This window comes from Priapulus caudatus, unplaced genomic scaffold (genome assembly GCF_000485595.1).
Source record: "Priapulus caudatus unplaced genomic scaffold, Priapulus_caudatus-5.0.1 Scaffold114, whole genome shotgun sequence".
NCBI lineage: Eukaryota > Metazoa > Priapulida > Priapulimorpha > Priapulimorphida > Priapulidae > Priapulus > Priapulus caudatus.
The window spans coordinates 91,422-108,357 of record NW_014577175.1 but is presented as its reverse complement, the minus strand read 5'-3'; the positions used below and the strand labels follow the sequence as shown (position 1 = coordinate 108,357).

Genomic DNA, 16,936 nt, shown 5'->3' with positions numbered 1-16,936 from the left:
TATGTCGCCTACGCCTACTCCCTAACCCGAACCCTAACCCTAACCCTAACAAATAGTGACCAGGGTACGTTCCGGTATACCGGACCGTACCCAGGGTACGTTCCGGCAGTACCCTGGGGGACATAGACCCTATGAGCTGTACTAGACAATAACTGAAAGATATCCCCAGTTTCATATTCAATAAGCTCCCAAGTTGATTCGTTGATTTTGGACAGGTTTGGTTGTTGAGCTTTAATTTTAGTTTTGCTCTTGATGTCTTTTGGATTGACTCTCCTAAACGCAGTGTACAATTTTAAAACGTAGATACTACTGTTTAGATTTTTACACCTTCTTGCCAGGCAGCTGCTACTATAATTAAGATTCTGCCAACTATATCATGTCAGATGGATTACTGAAGATCAAATATAGTGCCACAGAGCAGCACTGCACAACTGAATCTGCTAATGCTACTGGTATTGCTACAACTATTCCCACTGCTTCTACTATTACTATTTAAATAGTGTTAGAACTCCTGCTACAGCGGCTACTTCAATTCTCATTACACTGTTATTGATGTTGCTGCTACGACTCCTACTACTGTTGTTGCTATATGCACACAGGTACAGGCTTCACTAGCAACCTAGAGCATCGTTGAGACTAAAAAATCGATGTCTAGCCCATATCTAGAGCATCGAAAGGTCATCACGAACCAACCAAATACGAACACCATATACGTACATCGGACGGTACTCATACCGCTATAGTTGACGGATGAATAGGCAGATGTATAGACAGATAGACGGTGCCAAATATACCATGTGAATGTCAGCAGAGTAAAAATAGATCCATGTCCATTAACTAGTGACAATCATAGTAACAGCCTATGTTTGTATGAGAAGTAAGGCTACATACCAAGGCAAAGCACTTGCTGGTGTTTTTGCCGAATAAAATTCATCTCAACTCAGAAAATATTCATTACATACATAAAGATTAACAATAGGTATAAGCAAAAACTCTATGAACATGAAATTAACTACCTAGTATACCCCATACTGATGCATTTCAATTTGTAGGCATACAGCTGTATATTCTGGCCGCATAAATGGGTGCAAACATCCATGCATGGGTAGCAGTGCGAAGAACTTAATCTTTCCCTAGTGATTTATGGTAGGCATAACAAAGGCATGGCACCTGTAATTTTGTGCATTGAATCATTTGTGGTTGGCATTTGTGGTTGAACATGACTTGGGCAGGCTAGTTGCTGCGATGCAGAAACAAGTCATTCAAAACCAAATTAAGGTGCTCCCAGGATTCAAGACCAACTGTAGGTGGAGGACTTTAGAATATTTGGAAATCCTTCCAAACCTCTATTGAAACATTCCTGCTCTACATGCACATGCAGTCGACTGATCAAATATATTCAACTAGATATCATTATTTTTAATGCTAATATATTAGCTTGTAAAAACCAGTGCTAATATATTATTACCCAAAAGGCATATAAAACAAATAGAAAGACAATACTAATGAAAGTGTCAATGACACTATAGCTCACCTTGGGTGTGATAGAAGAGGGAGATGATATTTAAAATTTGGTAAGTGTTTCATTTATGACGAACCGAAATGTGATCAAATGTCCTTATTCCCTGTTTTATACTAATAGACATTTTACTGTTTTGTTTCAGGGTTAGTTTTGACGCAAAAATAAATGTTTCAGATCTGGGCGAGAGATGGCGCTACGTCTAAATGATCGCCATTTTGGTTTTTGATTATCGCGCAAATACACGTAATAAAATATTCCACTCAAATTACTGTAACGAAAAATCTAAAACAATATTACACGTAGGTATGATTATGTAGGTAGGTAAGTAGGTAGGTAAATTTAACACAATCGAATGAATCTAGATGGCCATTTCCATTTTTGCCAAAAAAATGGGCGTGACTCAAAAGTAGGTCGACTGGCGTGCTCCAAAATAGGACGTTCAAACCTCTCCCATAGGAGTAACAACTGTATGCAATTTGAAACATGTGGGTCAAACAGTTCTTGAGTTATCGTTGACCGTAGGCAGACACTGAAATGCATAGTGAAATTGCCAAAATCTACCTAATTTGCATAATTTAAAAAATATATCAAAACTTGTGTGATATGTTTTGGGGCCAGTCCTCATTCATTCACATACCAGAAATGAGCAAAATCCGTTGAACCTGAACTGACTTATGGCCATTTCCATTTTTGCCAAAAAGTGGACGTGGCTCGAAACTAGGTCGACTGGCGTGCTCCAAAATAGGACGTTCAAACCTCTCCCATAGGAGTAACAACTATATGCAATTTGAAACATGTGGGTCAAACGGTTCTTGAGTTATCGTTGAACGTAGCCAAATGTTGACGGACGGACGTACGTACGACGGATGACACCCCATGACAATAGCCGAGCTAAAAATGTACAAAATCCGTTGAACCTGAACTGACTTATGGCCATTTCCATTTTTGCCAAAAAGTGGGCGTGGCTCGAAAGTAGGTCAACTGGCGTGCCCCAAAATAGGACGTTCACACCTCTCCCATAGGCGTAACAACTGTTTGAAACATGTGGGTCAAACGGTTCTCAAGTTATCGTTGACCGTAGCCAAAGGTTGACGGGCGGGCCGTTGTCAACGGACAACGCCCCATGGCAATAGCTCATCTTGACGATGTCAAGGTGAGCTAAAAAGTGAGGTGACTATCTATATCCCAGATAAGATGCTGACGTTGGCCCAACGGCTGTCTTCAGCCTATGCCAACGTTGGGCCAATGGATTTTTGCTCAGCACGCCAAAGTTAGCCCACCGTTGGCCCAACGTCATGCAGCCAACCATTTGCAAGTAGCATCATGCCAACCACACGCCAACGTTGGCCCAACGTCATGCAGCCAACCACTTGCCAACCGTGACCATGCCAACCATACTCCAACGTTGGCCCAACATCATGATTATTGCCAACCACATGCCAACCGTGACCATGCCAACGTTGGCCCAACGTCCTATTGCCAACCGTGATCGTGCCAACCCATGCTAATCAGAAACACAATCTGCATGTTTATAATGCTTACATTGTAACTCTCACAAACAAAAGATGATCACAAAGTTATAATACTAACTCTAAACTTACATTTTCTGGCTTCATCTTCTTTTCCTTTTCTCACCAGCAGGTAGCGTGGGCTTTCCTTTGTGAATGGTAGAGTCCATAGTTGCAATACCGACGTGAATGCCGTAAAACCTGTCAGAGAAGCATTGCCACTGAAGCCACTATACCTCACACCTATGCGCACATCGACTTAGCGACCCAAACGATTCACAGGTCAATGACTACATGTGTAGGTTCAGGGTTTCTTCTGAGGAAAAATTAGACAAAGGAGGTAATGCTCAGTTTGGGACAAACAGGATGGCACTCCAACCAATCAAATAATGGAAAAGTGTAGATCTTGCATCACATGACTCAATAAATGCACATCGCAATCTAAACATGTTGGAAGCACGTGGTGAATCTGGTGATCTATTTATTTTTCGGTTGACACTATTTTGACAACGGCGGGTAAATACATACACATTTTCACAACGGCGATGTTAAATTTGACAACGACGGTGCGCCTCTTATGTATAAGAAACCCTGAGCTTACAAGGCAAATATGTGTTAAATGTCTTACTTAGAAGGATGGGCCAATAGTCACTGTTTCCCAAAACGTGAGGTAATCCAAGTGCCGTTGAAATAAGCATGGATGATGCAAATCCCAATTCATACAGGCCACCAAGAGCACCACGGAGATGACGAGGTGCAATCTCCATGAAGTGTATCGTAGCGACCGAACATAAACCTGCAAAATAGACATTCCATTTTAGTTTGATCCAAATTTTTAAGTTTGTGACCGAGCGACAATATTATAATTATGTAAAGGCACAAACGAAACCATTTCTGACGAACCGATTTTTGAGAGGAATCACAAGAAGATATGGTGCGGGCAATAGCTCACATTAACATCTAACTGATATGAACATTAAGGTCTATAAAGACTATTATTCAAGTATTTACATGGATACATATATGCATGTAGAGCCAATAGAACAGGATCTCATTTGATGCAGCCACACTGACGAGTCAAAATCAGCTTGGCCAGATTTTGTTATTACAATTGTGACTTAACTTTGATGCCAACAAACGTAAACACACTGCATGATCTACTTATCGGCCAACCTCTTAAATGTGATAGAAGGTTACTACATGAAGAAAAAATCTATAGAAGTGTTACCTAAATGTACTTGTGATAACACTCTTCTAATAATATTTTCAACCACTATAATTACCTGCTACAACTCCATAGAGGAAACGGGCTACAATGATCATCTCAAATGACATTGCAAATTTAGACAGACCCATTATAGCAGAAACGGCGAAAATCACAAAGTTGATACAAATCATCATGCCTTTCCTGCAAAAAATGAAAGATTTTATGTTTCCTATTATCTACAAATATCACAACTGAGATACATTTTCAGAATAAAAAAAATAAACAAGTTGCTATGTGAGAAAATATTCCACATGCAAGTGGGTTTTGTGATCAGATAAGAGGGGGTATAAACTGCCCTTTTATAACATGGGTAGGATAGGACTATTCTAGGTTTTTGATCTATAATTCTCTTCACTAACGCCGTACTTCAATTCACAGGTGTGTTTTTGTTTACATAAACATTTACAAATATGATTGTGGTCGTTTGGGATATTTTGCAATGTTTGTGTTAATGCAAAACCTAAAAACACGAGTGTTTACATTAATAATGTACTTTCTTTCCTAAGTGCGCCTCAGACATTTCATACCCACTTTTTCTGTGACCTACATAGCACAGAGCTCTGGACATTCCGATCTCACATATTTTTAGAAATTATTATGTAAAACAATAAATACATGAAAAACATGTCACCATGACGATCAATATACTCTAAGAACAGCTGCGAATTAATTAGACCAACTCAGCTATCATGCAGTTTAAATATTATTTTACAAGATAGCTATAATGCCATGCACATTCCAGAATCATACACATTGGCCGGTGCATTGCGAGCTGTTTTGCACAAATTTTTTAGATAGCCAAACCCCTGGCCTTTTTTTATATTTTATTTTACTTATAATTCTGTGAATTTTTACTAAAGGGTTTAATCCAGACATTATCCAGTTTTAGAATTCTAACATCTGATTATACAGAAGCACACCAAATTTATTAATTACTAGAAATAAGTATATTAATCTTTGCACTGGTGCAAACCATAATATACCACAATACACAAACATCATTAAAACTTATTTACTTTGTTTATAATTATAACTTTGCCCTTTATGCAGCCTGCCAACCAGAGAAAAAATTAAAATGTATTTTTCGGGGCTACTTTTTAAGCTCGCGTGCATGAAAATAGCACTCTAAAATTTGGTTTGCATTGAAATCTATGCAGGCTCTTTTTGGCATTTCCGGGGCTCTTTTTGGCATTTCGGAAGCTAAATCGCCCCGAGCCCCCATGTATTTTTTCACTGCTGCCAACATCTGAATCTCAGTTAGCAAATTTTTGGCAACCACAACAGTGTGTTATAGCCAGAGGCCCGTCTACCAGTCTTTTGGACGGCCTATTCTTGGATGAGACGGATGAAATCTGATAGAAACGGCATGAGAGCGACCCAATTTTGCCCCTGCATGAAAACATCATGATATCCTTCTTCCAACAAAACAATATTTTTAATAGCATCACCGCTCTAAAATACACTCTAAAATTAGTAAAACTTGACATCATCTCCATTTCATAACACAAACCTTTTCAGCAGAATAATTGGGGGAGATGAATCCATAAATGTTGTCAGTGAAACATTATTATGTAGAGTAGATGCATTAATGATACCTTGTATAACTGACAACAGTGCTTATAAGAATATAACATCATATCAGATTCCTGGTCTTTTTGGCATTTCAGACTAAATTTCTTCCATTATAAGGTAAGGTTTTACAAATTTTCCACATCGTAGGAGGGGGAAAACTCTTCCCACACCCTCCTCCCCCCCTAGGGCACTTTGCACCCGCAGCATCCTCGCATCGCTCAGATGGTGAGACTCCCTGATTTTTTCCCCTGGCTAACACCCTGATCCACAATCTCTCAACAATTGTTGTTACTAACTTATCAAAATCAAATATAAAAATATTGTGTGATAAGATGACAAGGAATGACAAATATCTATGTAAACATACAAAACTGAATAAGTAATATGTTCATTCCAATAATGAAGTGGACGGGGGAGATCGTGATACCAAGTTCACATTAAATTCAAATCATATATAAAAACATCTAGATAGTATTTTAATGCAGAATGCCAACCACCTTTATATAATAGCATAAATTAAACTACGAAAAGCCAGAAAAATCTTTTTAAAACCAGTTCCCTGCAATTACTACTAGGTCATGTTTAAAATTCTGTAACAGTTGCCAATAAAAACTGCACTCATACGAATTCAGTTATAGGTGTGGCTGTTACAGGTATACCTTCTCATCAACTCAGTACACAGTGGCAATTCTGTAATCAATAGTTGGAATAGATATTCGATCGCTTTGTCTATATATGCCATGATAAACACTTCGTTGCCCCATGACCCTACAGCCACAGAGTCAACCAGAATTCAAGACAATAGACACAGATGGATGTTACGCAATAACAAAACGTGAAACAGCGGATTAGATGAGAACATAGCTATGGAATATTTAATGAATGGTATAGTGCACCAGTTTGTACACGTGTCTGTACTAGCTCGATTGCTAGTGGTGCGTGGGTAGTGAGTGAGTAGTTTGCCTATCCGCTATGCCCCGGTTTGGAAAGCTGCACCAGCTGCGATCAATATCACCCATTGCAAGCACACGGACAGTACAGCAGGATGCAAAATCTATGGAGCATGACAACAGTGTAAAAATGTACAGTAAAATGTTTTAATATCTATTCAGTTTCAAAAACGCAATTATTTTAGTTAAACTTTACATACTAAGAATATTTTAACATAGAACAGGGGTATAACCAACATTTTCAAACACAGTAGAGAACCTGCGCATTATATAGAGCTACGTACGTACTACCATTGCTACCTCGTAATACTTCTTATAATATTCAAGTATATAATAGAGGTTTACCTTCCGAGCAGGTCCGTGAGATAACTTAGTGACAAGCATCCAAAAATGGCTCCAACTGAGTAAAGCGCTGAGTTTACTGACCAATATAACCGGAGCTGTGGTTCATCCATATACTCTCCCCTTGTATGATTATATGACTCATTGAAGAACTGCTCCAACAGCTGTTTTAAAGCAAGGAAAACAACGCATTATTATTATTACAATGCATAGACTATCTTTGAATTAATTTTACTTTAGCTAGACAACACGAAATGAGCGTCATTGAACAGTTTTCCTGCGTACGCCACCGCTCAACGTTTTGAAGGAAATCCATAAGCCACATAGTGAGTATAGGAGCGCTCTGACGATATTCAATTGTAAATTAAGTAAACAAGGAGTTAGCGATTGAGCACATAAGCCCCGTTCACACGGAGCACTTTGACCCGGGTCGAAAACGATCCGTGTCAAATGCGTCCCGGGCCACGCGTTCTCACGGACGTATTCTCGGTACGAAAACAACCTGTGTCATTTCGACCCGGGTCGTTTTCGCACCCACTCCAGAGTGGTTGCAAAAAACGACCCGAGCGCTGGTTCATATTTGCCGTGTGAACGCGCACCGGCACACGACCCGAGTCAGAATTAGTACGGCGGTAGACGGCGCCAGTGTCGAGAGCCAGAGTTTGATTGTTCGCTTGATTGTTCACTTGGACGCACTGCATTTTTTTCTCAGCTCGCAGCTCGCATAGCAGCAGCTCACATATATGTCCAAGAACTCATCGATCAAATGTCGTGTGAACGCTCTCTTCAACAACGCTCTGTGTCGTTTTTGATCTGGGTCAGTCTCGGATCGTTTTCGACCCGGGGGTTTTCGCTCCGTGTGAACGCGGCTATAGTATGCAACAGTACCCACCTCTTGTGGAGCATTCATGACAACCATGTTGTAGCCGAATGGGAACGTAGTGCCAACAGTGACACTTATGGCTGTGAATAGGAGAGCCGGGGTCAATCCCTGCAAACAAGAACCGACAGTTAATTGCTGGAATTATGCATCTTATTTTATGAAAAAGACGTTTTACTTTTAACATGATAGTAACGTATAACACGTACGTGGATTTCCAGTCACACATGATTTACTATGTACAAATGCTAAAAATGTATAGAACTATTATTTAAAAACTAAAAAACAAGACACTTTTGTACGCAGGATACATCCACATGACCCTATTCAATGCAGATCCAATATCTAAACTAAAATGATGAGCTGTACAGTGCAGCTACTCATCACACCTGCTGTTGTTATAAATATATATATATTTATTTATTTATTTATATAGATATACAATATACTTAATGATCACACGAATCCACGTAAGGCAATGCTAATGACTTACCTGATCTCTTAATCTCTACATGCAGCAAAGATGAGCCGCAAGTTAAATAGATGTGGAAAAGTAAAAGGTTATGTATAGGTGTATGCATGTAGAATATCACATAACCAGAGAAAATTAGGATTTGATATTCATTGCCGAGTTCAGAAATAAAAATTTGATGATACATGTACCATATTAACAGAAGTAGACAATAGGGAAGGAGTGTGACATCAATAAACAAGGGAAATTCGCAATTTACTAGCCTTAGAATACCTACGATTTACTACGCGTAACTCAACCAACTTGAGCTCAAATCGTACACAGTACATTCGCCTAGCATCGTGCGAAATTGTTTCCTCGTATACACCCGCAATCCGGAGATACAGACTAAAACGTACGACATGGAGAATCGTGTCGTACGTTTAAGTCGTAAAAACGAGTTACGCATAGTAAATCGTAGGTATACTATTCTAAGACTAGTAAATGACGAATTTCCCTTGTTTATTGAAGTCACACTCCTTCCCTAATATCTACTTCTGATATTAATAATAAACCTTTGTAGAATTAAACATCTTACACTGTAGCCATTGTGACAATATGGTGTCAACGTGATCTGGTTTTAAAAATATACAAGCTTAAATGTTGGAAAGAGACATTACTTTATATGAATGAGCAAATGAGAAATTTAGTTCATTAATTACAAACATGATGACAGAAACTGATTTTCAATGGACATTTCTACTTTTACAACCACATGCGTTTTTCAATAACATTAAAACAAAGTCTATATATTTTCAGGTATATAAGACACTTAAAATAATTACATTGTAAATATTGCCCTGCATTTTAAGTGAAGTTCCAGCTTCCCACAGTCTAATGACTTACATAGAACTAGAAGATGACTCTAGTAGGCTACTAGTACAGTCCACCTCACCAAATTCCAGAATGGTTACTTTTAAACATTGTTATTATTAATATTACTACTACAGTATTACTATTTATATGAAGGAAAACTTTTTTCTGTTATACACATTTCAGTTAACATTAAAATACACCAAAAACTTTTTCCTAAATATTGCACACTGAAATAGGGGATGCGCCTTAATATATACCATAAAATGAGGTATTCAGTGGCTTTCGCTTTGCACTTTCGAGTGATGATCGCTTCATGTACCTTCATGAGTATACACCAACTCCAATCATACAACATCAACTTGCCAATGTACCATATATTGCAAAGCCAACTACAGTCAACTCTCCAAATACTAGACGTTCTCAAAACTGAATATCACGTTGAACCGGGCGATTTTTTAAGTCCTAACACCACCTGAGACATGTAAGGTATGCCTAGAATTGGCCTCATATAAACCGAACGTCACAGAAAACCAAACTAAATGAACGATTCCGAGAGTAGTCGGTATTTGGAGAGTCGACTGTATTGCATTCTCTTCATTATAGCAAGCACGTGAAGCGAATGTGACCATTTTCGATTGTCAATGCTTTACGCACTCAATACTGTTTATGAAGGTCACTGAAAACTCTCTACTAGCCATCTCTGGTAAGCTCTGTATACAGACAGCCTCAAGCATAATATGCAATAACATGTAGACCATTTACAACAAACAGGCAATGGCATCAGCAGCGCACCCATCTAAGAAAGCACCACAGGCACAGGAAGCATCAGTGATTTTAGTTTCCACGTGGTTTCCGTGGGTGAGTGCAAGTATAGCTAGCTGGTCAGAAAAATGTGCAAGCGATGCAAGTGTTTCCAAAAACCTTTGACGAATCAAATACATAATAATTATATTAGTATTCGCAGTAGCGCTGAGCGTAGCAAAGTGCCTTTAGGCAGACTGAGCTCTATAAACCAGCAAGATTCCGTGATTCCTGCAGCAACTAACAATTAAGCTACAGTGCGTTTCTTGGATGAACAAACACATTTGGTTACCACATGGCTGCACACATAGCACTGTGTAACATATTAAAGTATCATACTCATCTTATATATCTCTTCTATCATACCAACCTTATTGTGAGTTTGCAACCAACATCGCTTTAATGGTACCAAATGATAGGATATGTGATACATGTATGTAATCTAACATATTGTGTTTTTAAGATTAAATGAGTCTCAAAAAAATCCTTCAAAGTGAAATTGTTACCTAGAAAAATGTAAGCATTACAGCAAAAATATATCGTGTATAATAAGCTCTTGGTAAGCATAAAAGGGGGATGCAAGACACTCAAATCCTGGCAGTTGAGCAAGGGCCTTGTTGGGAATATCACCTATCCCTGGTCATGTGTTCCCAAATGAACAAATATACACAAATATACACTTATAAATGCATATAGGTATGCCCATGCAAGTACACTGCAAGGAGAATAGAGGTTGACACTAGTCTGCCTGGCTATATACCTACCCGGGTTTTCTCTCTCATGAAGTCCCTGCAACCCATGATTAGAGATCAATTATTCTTTCACAATTGTTGTTACGCTGTATCCAAGTTGTAGAACGATGATTTATTGTTGCAAATCCAAGTCCATTACATGTAAACCTACAATATAAATGGCAATTACTATTAACCACATTCATGCACAGCTAGACTAACTGAAACTATTTGCACAATACAATGGTAAAACGATATGTATGCAGGGTGCGAAATTAACGAGAGTCCGGAGTCAAATACTCCCTGATTTACTGTCGGACTCCCTGATTTGACATATATATATGCAGGACTCCACGTGACTCCCTGAAAATTCTGCTATACTAACTAATTCGTTCCAGAGCACGGCCTCGCGGAATTACAGTATTTTTTCAGCAAATCTTTAATTTTGAATTTCAGACTACGGACTCCCACATTTTGCTGCGAACTCCCTCTTTTTGAGGGCGGGGAGGGGAGTCCGTTTCACTCCCCTGTTCAAAAGTACATTTCTACCCCTGTGTATGTATCGTCAACTGCAGTTTTCAGATATGGGCACATAATGGGGGAAGTGGTGAGGCACCGATTTTAATAACAACATAAATATTCTCATAGTTTCATGACTTGGTAGCCCCAACTGCATGTTCTTTGTCAGAAAAGCATCTTACTTTAAGCCGGGCTTAGGTCGGCCTTGCTACGCGACGCGATTGCTTTGCGACTGATTTTCTGCAACTGGTTGCAAGTCACAGTGACGATCGCGTCGCAGAGAAAGTTCAACCTAAGAACCCCTGTGACTGCCAGTGACGGGTCTGCGACGCTCAGCGACTGGAAAATTGCCAATCGCAGCGAGTCGCACATATTCTACTTTTGCGATGCGACGCAACTAGTTCCACCGGTTGCAAGCATTGCTTTTCAGGGTTACTACCCGACATAAGCTTCCTTGCGAAGTTGCGATCGCTGCGACGAGATTCGTATGCACAATAAACAATGCATGCGAATAAAACAATCAGTGCATAGTCACGTACACAACATGCACACAGCAACAAGCCATGTAAACTCATTTAGTTGCGCGATCTATAGGCGATCGTCGCTTCGAGCAATGCGCCTTCTGCGACTGCCTGCGACTGGTCGCAGGCAGTTGCTGTCAGTCGCGTCGTCGTCGACCTAAGCACTCAGTCGCAGTGAGTTGCAGTGGGTCGCGTCGCGTTGCATTCAATCGCAACCCGACATAACGCCGGCTTTACCCATCACAATGGAGCAAGAGGTGGAGGGAAAGAGAAGCAGGGTGTCACTGTTAGCCAGGAAAAAAACAATCAGGGAGTCTAAACATCTGAGCGAAGAGAGGATGCTGCGAGCGCCAAGCACCGTAGGGGGGAGGGTGTGCGAGCCACGAGGAAAAACCAACAAATTTATTTTCACGCAGGATTAAAAATTATAAAAAATTGGACCGCCCCTATCAAATTTCATCCGTCTCATCCAAAAATGGGCCGTCCAAAAGACGGGTCTCTGGCCAACACACTGAAGAGACGGGAGAGGGACAGAGAGGGAGAGAGAGAGATATAGAGGGAGAGGGACAGAGAGGGAGAGGAAAGGGGGAGAAGAGGAAAGGGAGTGGGACATGAGGAGAGGAAGAGGAAGACACCTCATAATTATGCAAGGTTGCCTGTCTCTGTATATGCCATAACTATACCTGTATTATTAAGTGAATCGTATAATATAACTGCTTTGTTAGTGGTTAGTAGAATTATTCATCAATGAGGGACCCTTTAAAAAAGTCAGTATGTGGGGCATTTGCATAAAAATCGTGAGCTTAAAGGTGTTCCTATTGGCACTACAATGTATGCAACCTACCCGTTAGATGGGTTCCTGGTTGTTTTTACACAGCTAAACAGTGAGGACCTAGTCTAATGTAAAGCCTGCTGGGGGACAGTACACACATTTGGAAAAATTGGATTGGGATTATGACCACGGTTAACTTGTCTAACAGTTCTCGGAGAGGTGAGACATTGGACACTTCTCCTTTAAATAAAATGGCCATTACAAGGTGCAAAATAACCTTCTTTGTCTGGTAGTTACACCGACTGTACAAGACTTTGTAATCTGGTGGTTCGCGAGCAATTGTCTTAGTTCAGAATTTTGTAATAGTCTGTCTACGTCATAGCAGGCCATTGTGCATTCACTGATGATGTCAGTGAGGAGCAGATTTCATCAGCCAGTATGTTCACTCAGAAACAAATAGAACGCATTATTGATTTTTGCTCAACATTCTTACTTCACTCCAACGAGTATAATACTGCATCTGCAGTACATAAAAAAGGTCACTATATACTTTAGGATACATTCAATTTGTGTAGCTGATGTGTGAAGCATACTTGCCAAAAACAAATTATATATTTCACAAAATTAAAACACCACCATGTTAATGTTAGTATTTGAATTACATTTCATGGCCTCATTACAGTACTGGATAATCTTTTTGTTCGTCTTAAAGGACAATTGAAGTCAAATTTTCTAACTTCTGTAACGTTTTTATACATAGAAATACATTCAATAACGTATTCCATTTCAAATCCGGCGCCCAATTAGTAATCAACACATGAATAGTAATCCAGAGAGACATGATAAAAGATTGCGTGGCACAGCTTTGCTGTTGATCCTAAGCGCTGCGCGCGGATTAGACGCGCAGTTCCGCGGGATATGCGCACGCAACCGCGGGGATGTTCAAGTATGAAGCGCTGTCCGCAGTGGAGACGTGCGCCAAATTCGAGGCACGGCGCACGTCTTCACAGCGGTCAGCGGATGGTCTGTCGTTTTAGAAAATGAAAATGATTATATATTGACGATATTGTAGGAGATTATAAAACCGTAACAAAAATTGACTCCTGACCGGCACTTTTTCTCTTAAATATTACGCTGAAATACTACGGTTAGCGGTCTGTCTGTGTGAATGAAATTGAATAAGAATGTGATTGGTTTCTTAGTCAAGTGAAATAAGATAAAAAAAATGTGATCGAATGTAATTTGTTGACGATTTCTTGACACTGATAGTCTGATACTGGGTGCCGAATGCGCGCTGAATGGTGATGAATGATATTAGAGTCAGGGCATCAAAATTATGAAAATTTTAACAAAATCAAGCTATGAAAAAGTAGCTCTGGCCAAGCATAAAATAGCTCCTGTAAAAAAAATTACGAGAGCTCTTTTTTCATACAAAATCAAAAAAGAGCTCTCGTAAAAAAAAAAGTAATTTTAAGGCTGGCTCACATGTGGCGATTTTTATCGACATTCAGTACTGGCGATTTTGTACAGGTCACGTACAGTTCATACAATGGTATGTTGCTGACAGATGGTTGCATTGTCGCCGGGTCCCGTACACGTGTAGATTTTGATCGACAGTACTGTCGATAAAAATCGCCACGTGTGCACCCGGCTTTAGGTATCACGAAGTGATGCACAGATTTCTGTGTATCATCAACTGATGCACAGATTTCTGTGTATCATCAACTGATGCACAGACTTTCGTTCCGTATATGAAAGAATGATGCAAAAACCCTAACCCTAACCCTAACATTAACACACTTCATGATACCTAAGCCTAAGGTTATACTTTATGACTAAGGGTTAGGGTTAGGGTTTTTGCATCATTCCCTGATATACGGAAAGTCTGTGCATTAGTTGATGATACACAGAAATATGTGCATCCCTTCGTGATACCTAAGGTGCCTAAATTGGATTTGCACCAGTTTCTGTATATTATAGCATTTATTGTAATATCTCTCTAGACTAGTTCTCCGTATTGTTAACAAGAACAATGGTAAGGTATTAACATCGCATTCGACCACTTGTGAAAACTTACGTGGCTAGGTAAATGTATTTGATCGTAAAATGACTGACGAAAGGCGTCTTACGTCACGAATTGATTTTTACACAAATTTACTCTACTCTACACTACAGTACAGTACACACCAAGTCAGGATTTACAGACACACACACACACACATACATATATATTATATAATAATACACATCAAGATATACTCTGTTAGTGTTAGCGTATACATACATACACGAATTGTCAACCTACCTTCGTCAGACGAAACAATTTAGTCACTGTACGCCGGTAAAATGCTGTAACACAACGCAAGATGCACCTAACGGAAAATGGACGTCTACGAAGCGCGGGTCGCGACAATGGGCAATGGCTCGGCTCGCGCGCTGTTCGCCGTAACGCGTGGAACGCGCCGCAGCAGCATTGTCATGCGCACTGCGCAATACCATGACGCGCATATACGGGCTATGTACACGACCCGGGGACAAAGCAGCGCGCCGTACAGGGTATGAGATGTTGAGTAACAGCCGGAATTGATTTCCTTGCTATGACATCACAGGGAATGTATGTCGAAATCGCAACGAACATAAAAGGTGCAACCTGCGAGTGGGCGGTGTAGATGCGTCAAGGGTCAAAGCTATCTTACACACAGCTGGTCTGCTTATCATCACTCGCTATAAAAATAATAATGATAATAATTACTGTTATTATTATAAAACTAATAATTATTATTTTATTTTATTTTTTGTTATTTGTTATATATGCAGGGGCGTGTACAGGAAGGGGGGGTCCAGGGGGTCCGGACCCTCCCTGCTCGCGCAGAAAACGCATCTAAGGCCAGTAAGGGGGTCTAATTTCAAAAAATTTCTGGGAGAGGGCCCCCAGACCCTTCTCTTTGCGTGCTCGCAAGTTTAGGTTACGGTTATACCCCCCCCCCTGGTACAAATCCTGTACACGCCCCTGATATGCGTTATTCACGTGAACATATCACGTAGATTATAAAACAGAATGCGTACGACGTAATTATTGAACATTCAGAATTTCGCATAGCGTTGGCCTAATATGTGCGTTGCACAACGTACGTTCTCTATATATACGCACGCGCACACGCACCTGAATAGACATTATAACCAATATAATTTCCCTCAATACAATGGAAATTGATCTTAATCTTAATTGATTACTCAGTGTCGACCGCTGTTCTACGCTTAATCACACAAACTGCTGATATAGCGATGGAGAGAAATATAATATCAAATTATATATCTACGGGGAGGGGAGCAGCTGCCCTTTAGATTTTGGAGCAAAATGTAAAAAAAGCTGAACTAATAATCGTGAATAATTCTAACGTGATTATTTTGGTCATTTATCCGTGAAAGCCTTGTTTCAGACCCACCCCTACCACACTACATATGGACGTCGATCAAGAGTTGCGTCCGTCGCTCATCATTACGCAGTTGCGTCATTAAATTTTGCCCCTAGGAATTTGCTCAGCCTACGGTCCTGATATCAAGAGTAAGTAATTTTTAGTAATTAGGTTATTCGCTCTTGATAATATGAATTTAAATGTTATCATACGATATTGTATGTATAGTTGTTTCTATGACAAGGCAAAAGAGGATACACATGATTAATTATTATAACACGCGCAATGCTTGGCCAAACTGCAACCGGCATTTACGGCGACACATTAAGCTTCCATCATAGCTAGAGACTATATATGTGTGTCTCATAGTTCAGAGAGCAAGTGGAATATAGTGCCTTGCTGAATGATATAACCGCAGAGACCGAGTGGGGGGCTCAAACGCCCCAAAGCAGTCGTTACAGTCCGAACTGAGTTGTGTGCGCTAACTTCTACCCGGCCCACCGTCTCCTTAACCTACGATACGGGACTGTAGACTACCGGTTATAGATTTTGATCACAGTTCAGTGACGGGGAAATAATTAGTATGCGTAGCGTTCCGTGCTTTTCTCACTACTGTTTGTGAAATACAGTTGTATAATACGCAGTGGCTACGCGTCCGGTCATCCATTACAAAGCTCAGCACAGATTCCCAAATCCACGTCACGATTAGGCCACGCCCCTTTCAAATCGTTCATTTTACCATAGATATACACAACACATGTGTGTGTTGTGTAGGGCCCATATCTATGATTTTACTGTAAGCCTATTT

At 40.0% G+C, this 16,936-nt stretch overlaps 1 protein-coding gene across 1 annotated transcript in view; it reads right to left on the bottom strand.

Annotated features, from left to right (window-relative positions):
- Positions 1-15,130, bottom strand: part of LOC106805465 (solute carrier family 2, facilitated glucose transporter member 3-like) — a 37,201-nt gene extending 22,071 nt beyond the window's left edge. Inside the window, exons 1-7 of the mRNA XM_014807056.1 lie at positions 15,018-15,130; positions 10,934-11,068; positions 8,054-8,152; positions 7,165-7,325; positions 4,314-4,438; positions 3,659-3,826; positions 3,124-3,231 (exon numbers count right to left, since the gene is read on the bottom strand). Coding sequence (XP_014662542.1) covers positions 3,124-3,231; positions 3,659-3,826; positions 4,314-4,438; positions 7,165-7,325; positions 8,054-8,152; positions 10,934-10,969 — 697 coding nt within the window. The 5' untranslated portion in view covers positions 10,970-11,068; positions 15,018-15,130. The remainder of the gene's footprint in view (positions 1-3,123; positions 3,232-3,658; positions 3,827-4,313; positions 4,439-7,164; positions 7,326-8,053; positions 8,153-10,933; positions 11,069-15,017) is intronic.
- Positions 15,131-16,936: the final 1,806 nt, after the last annotated feature.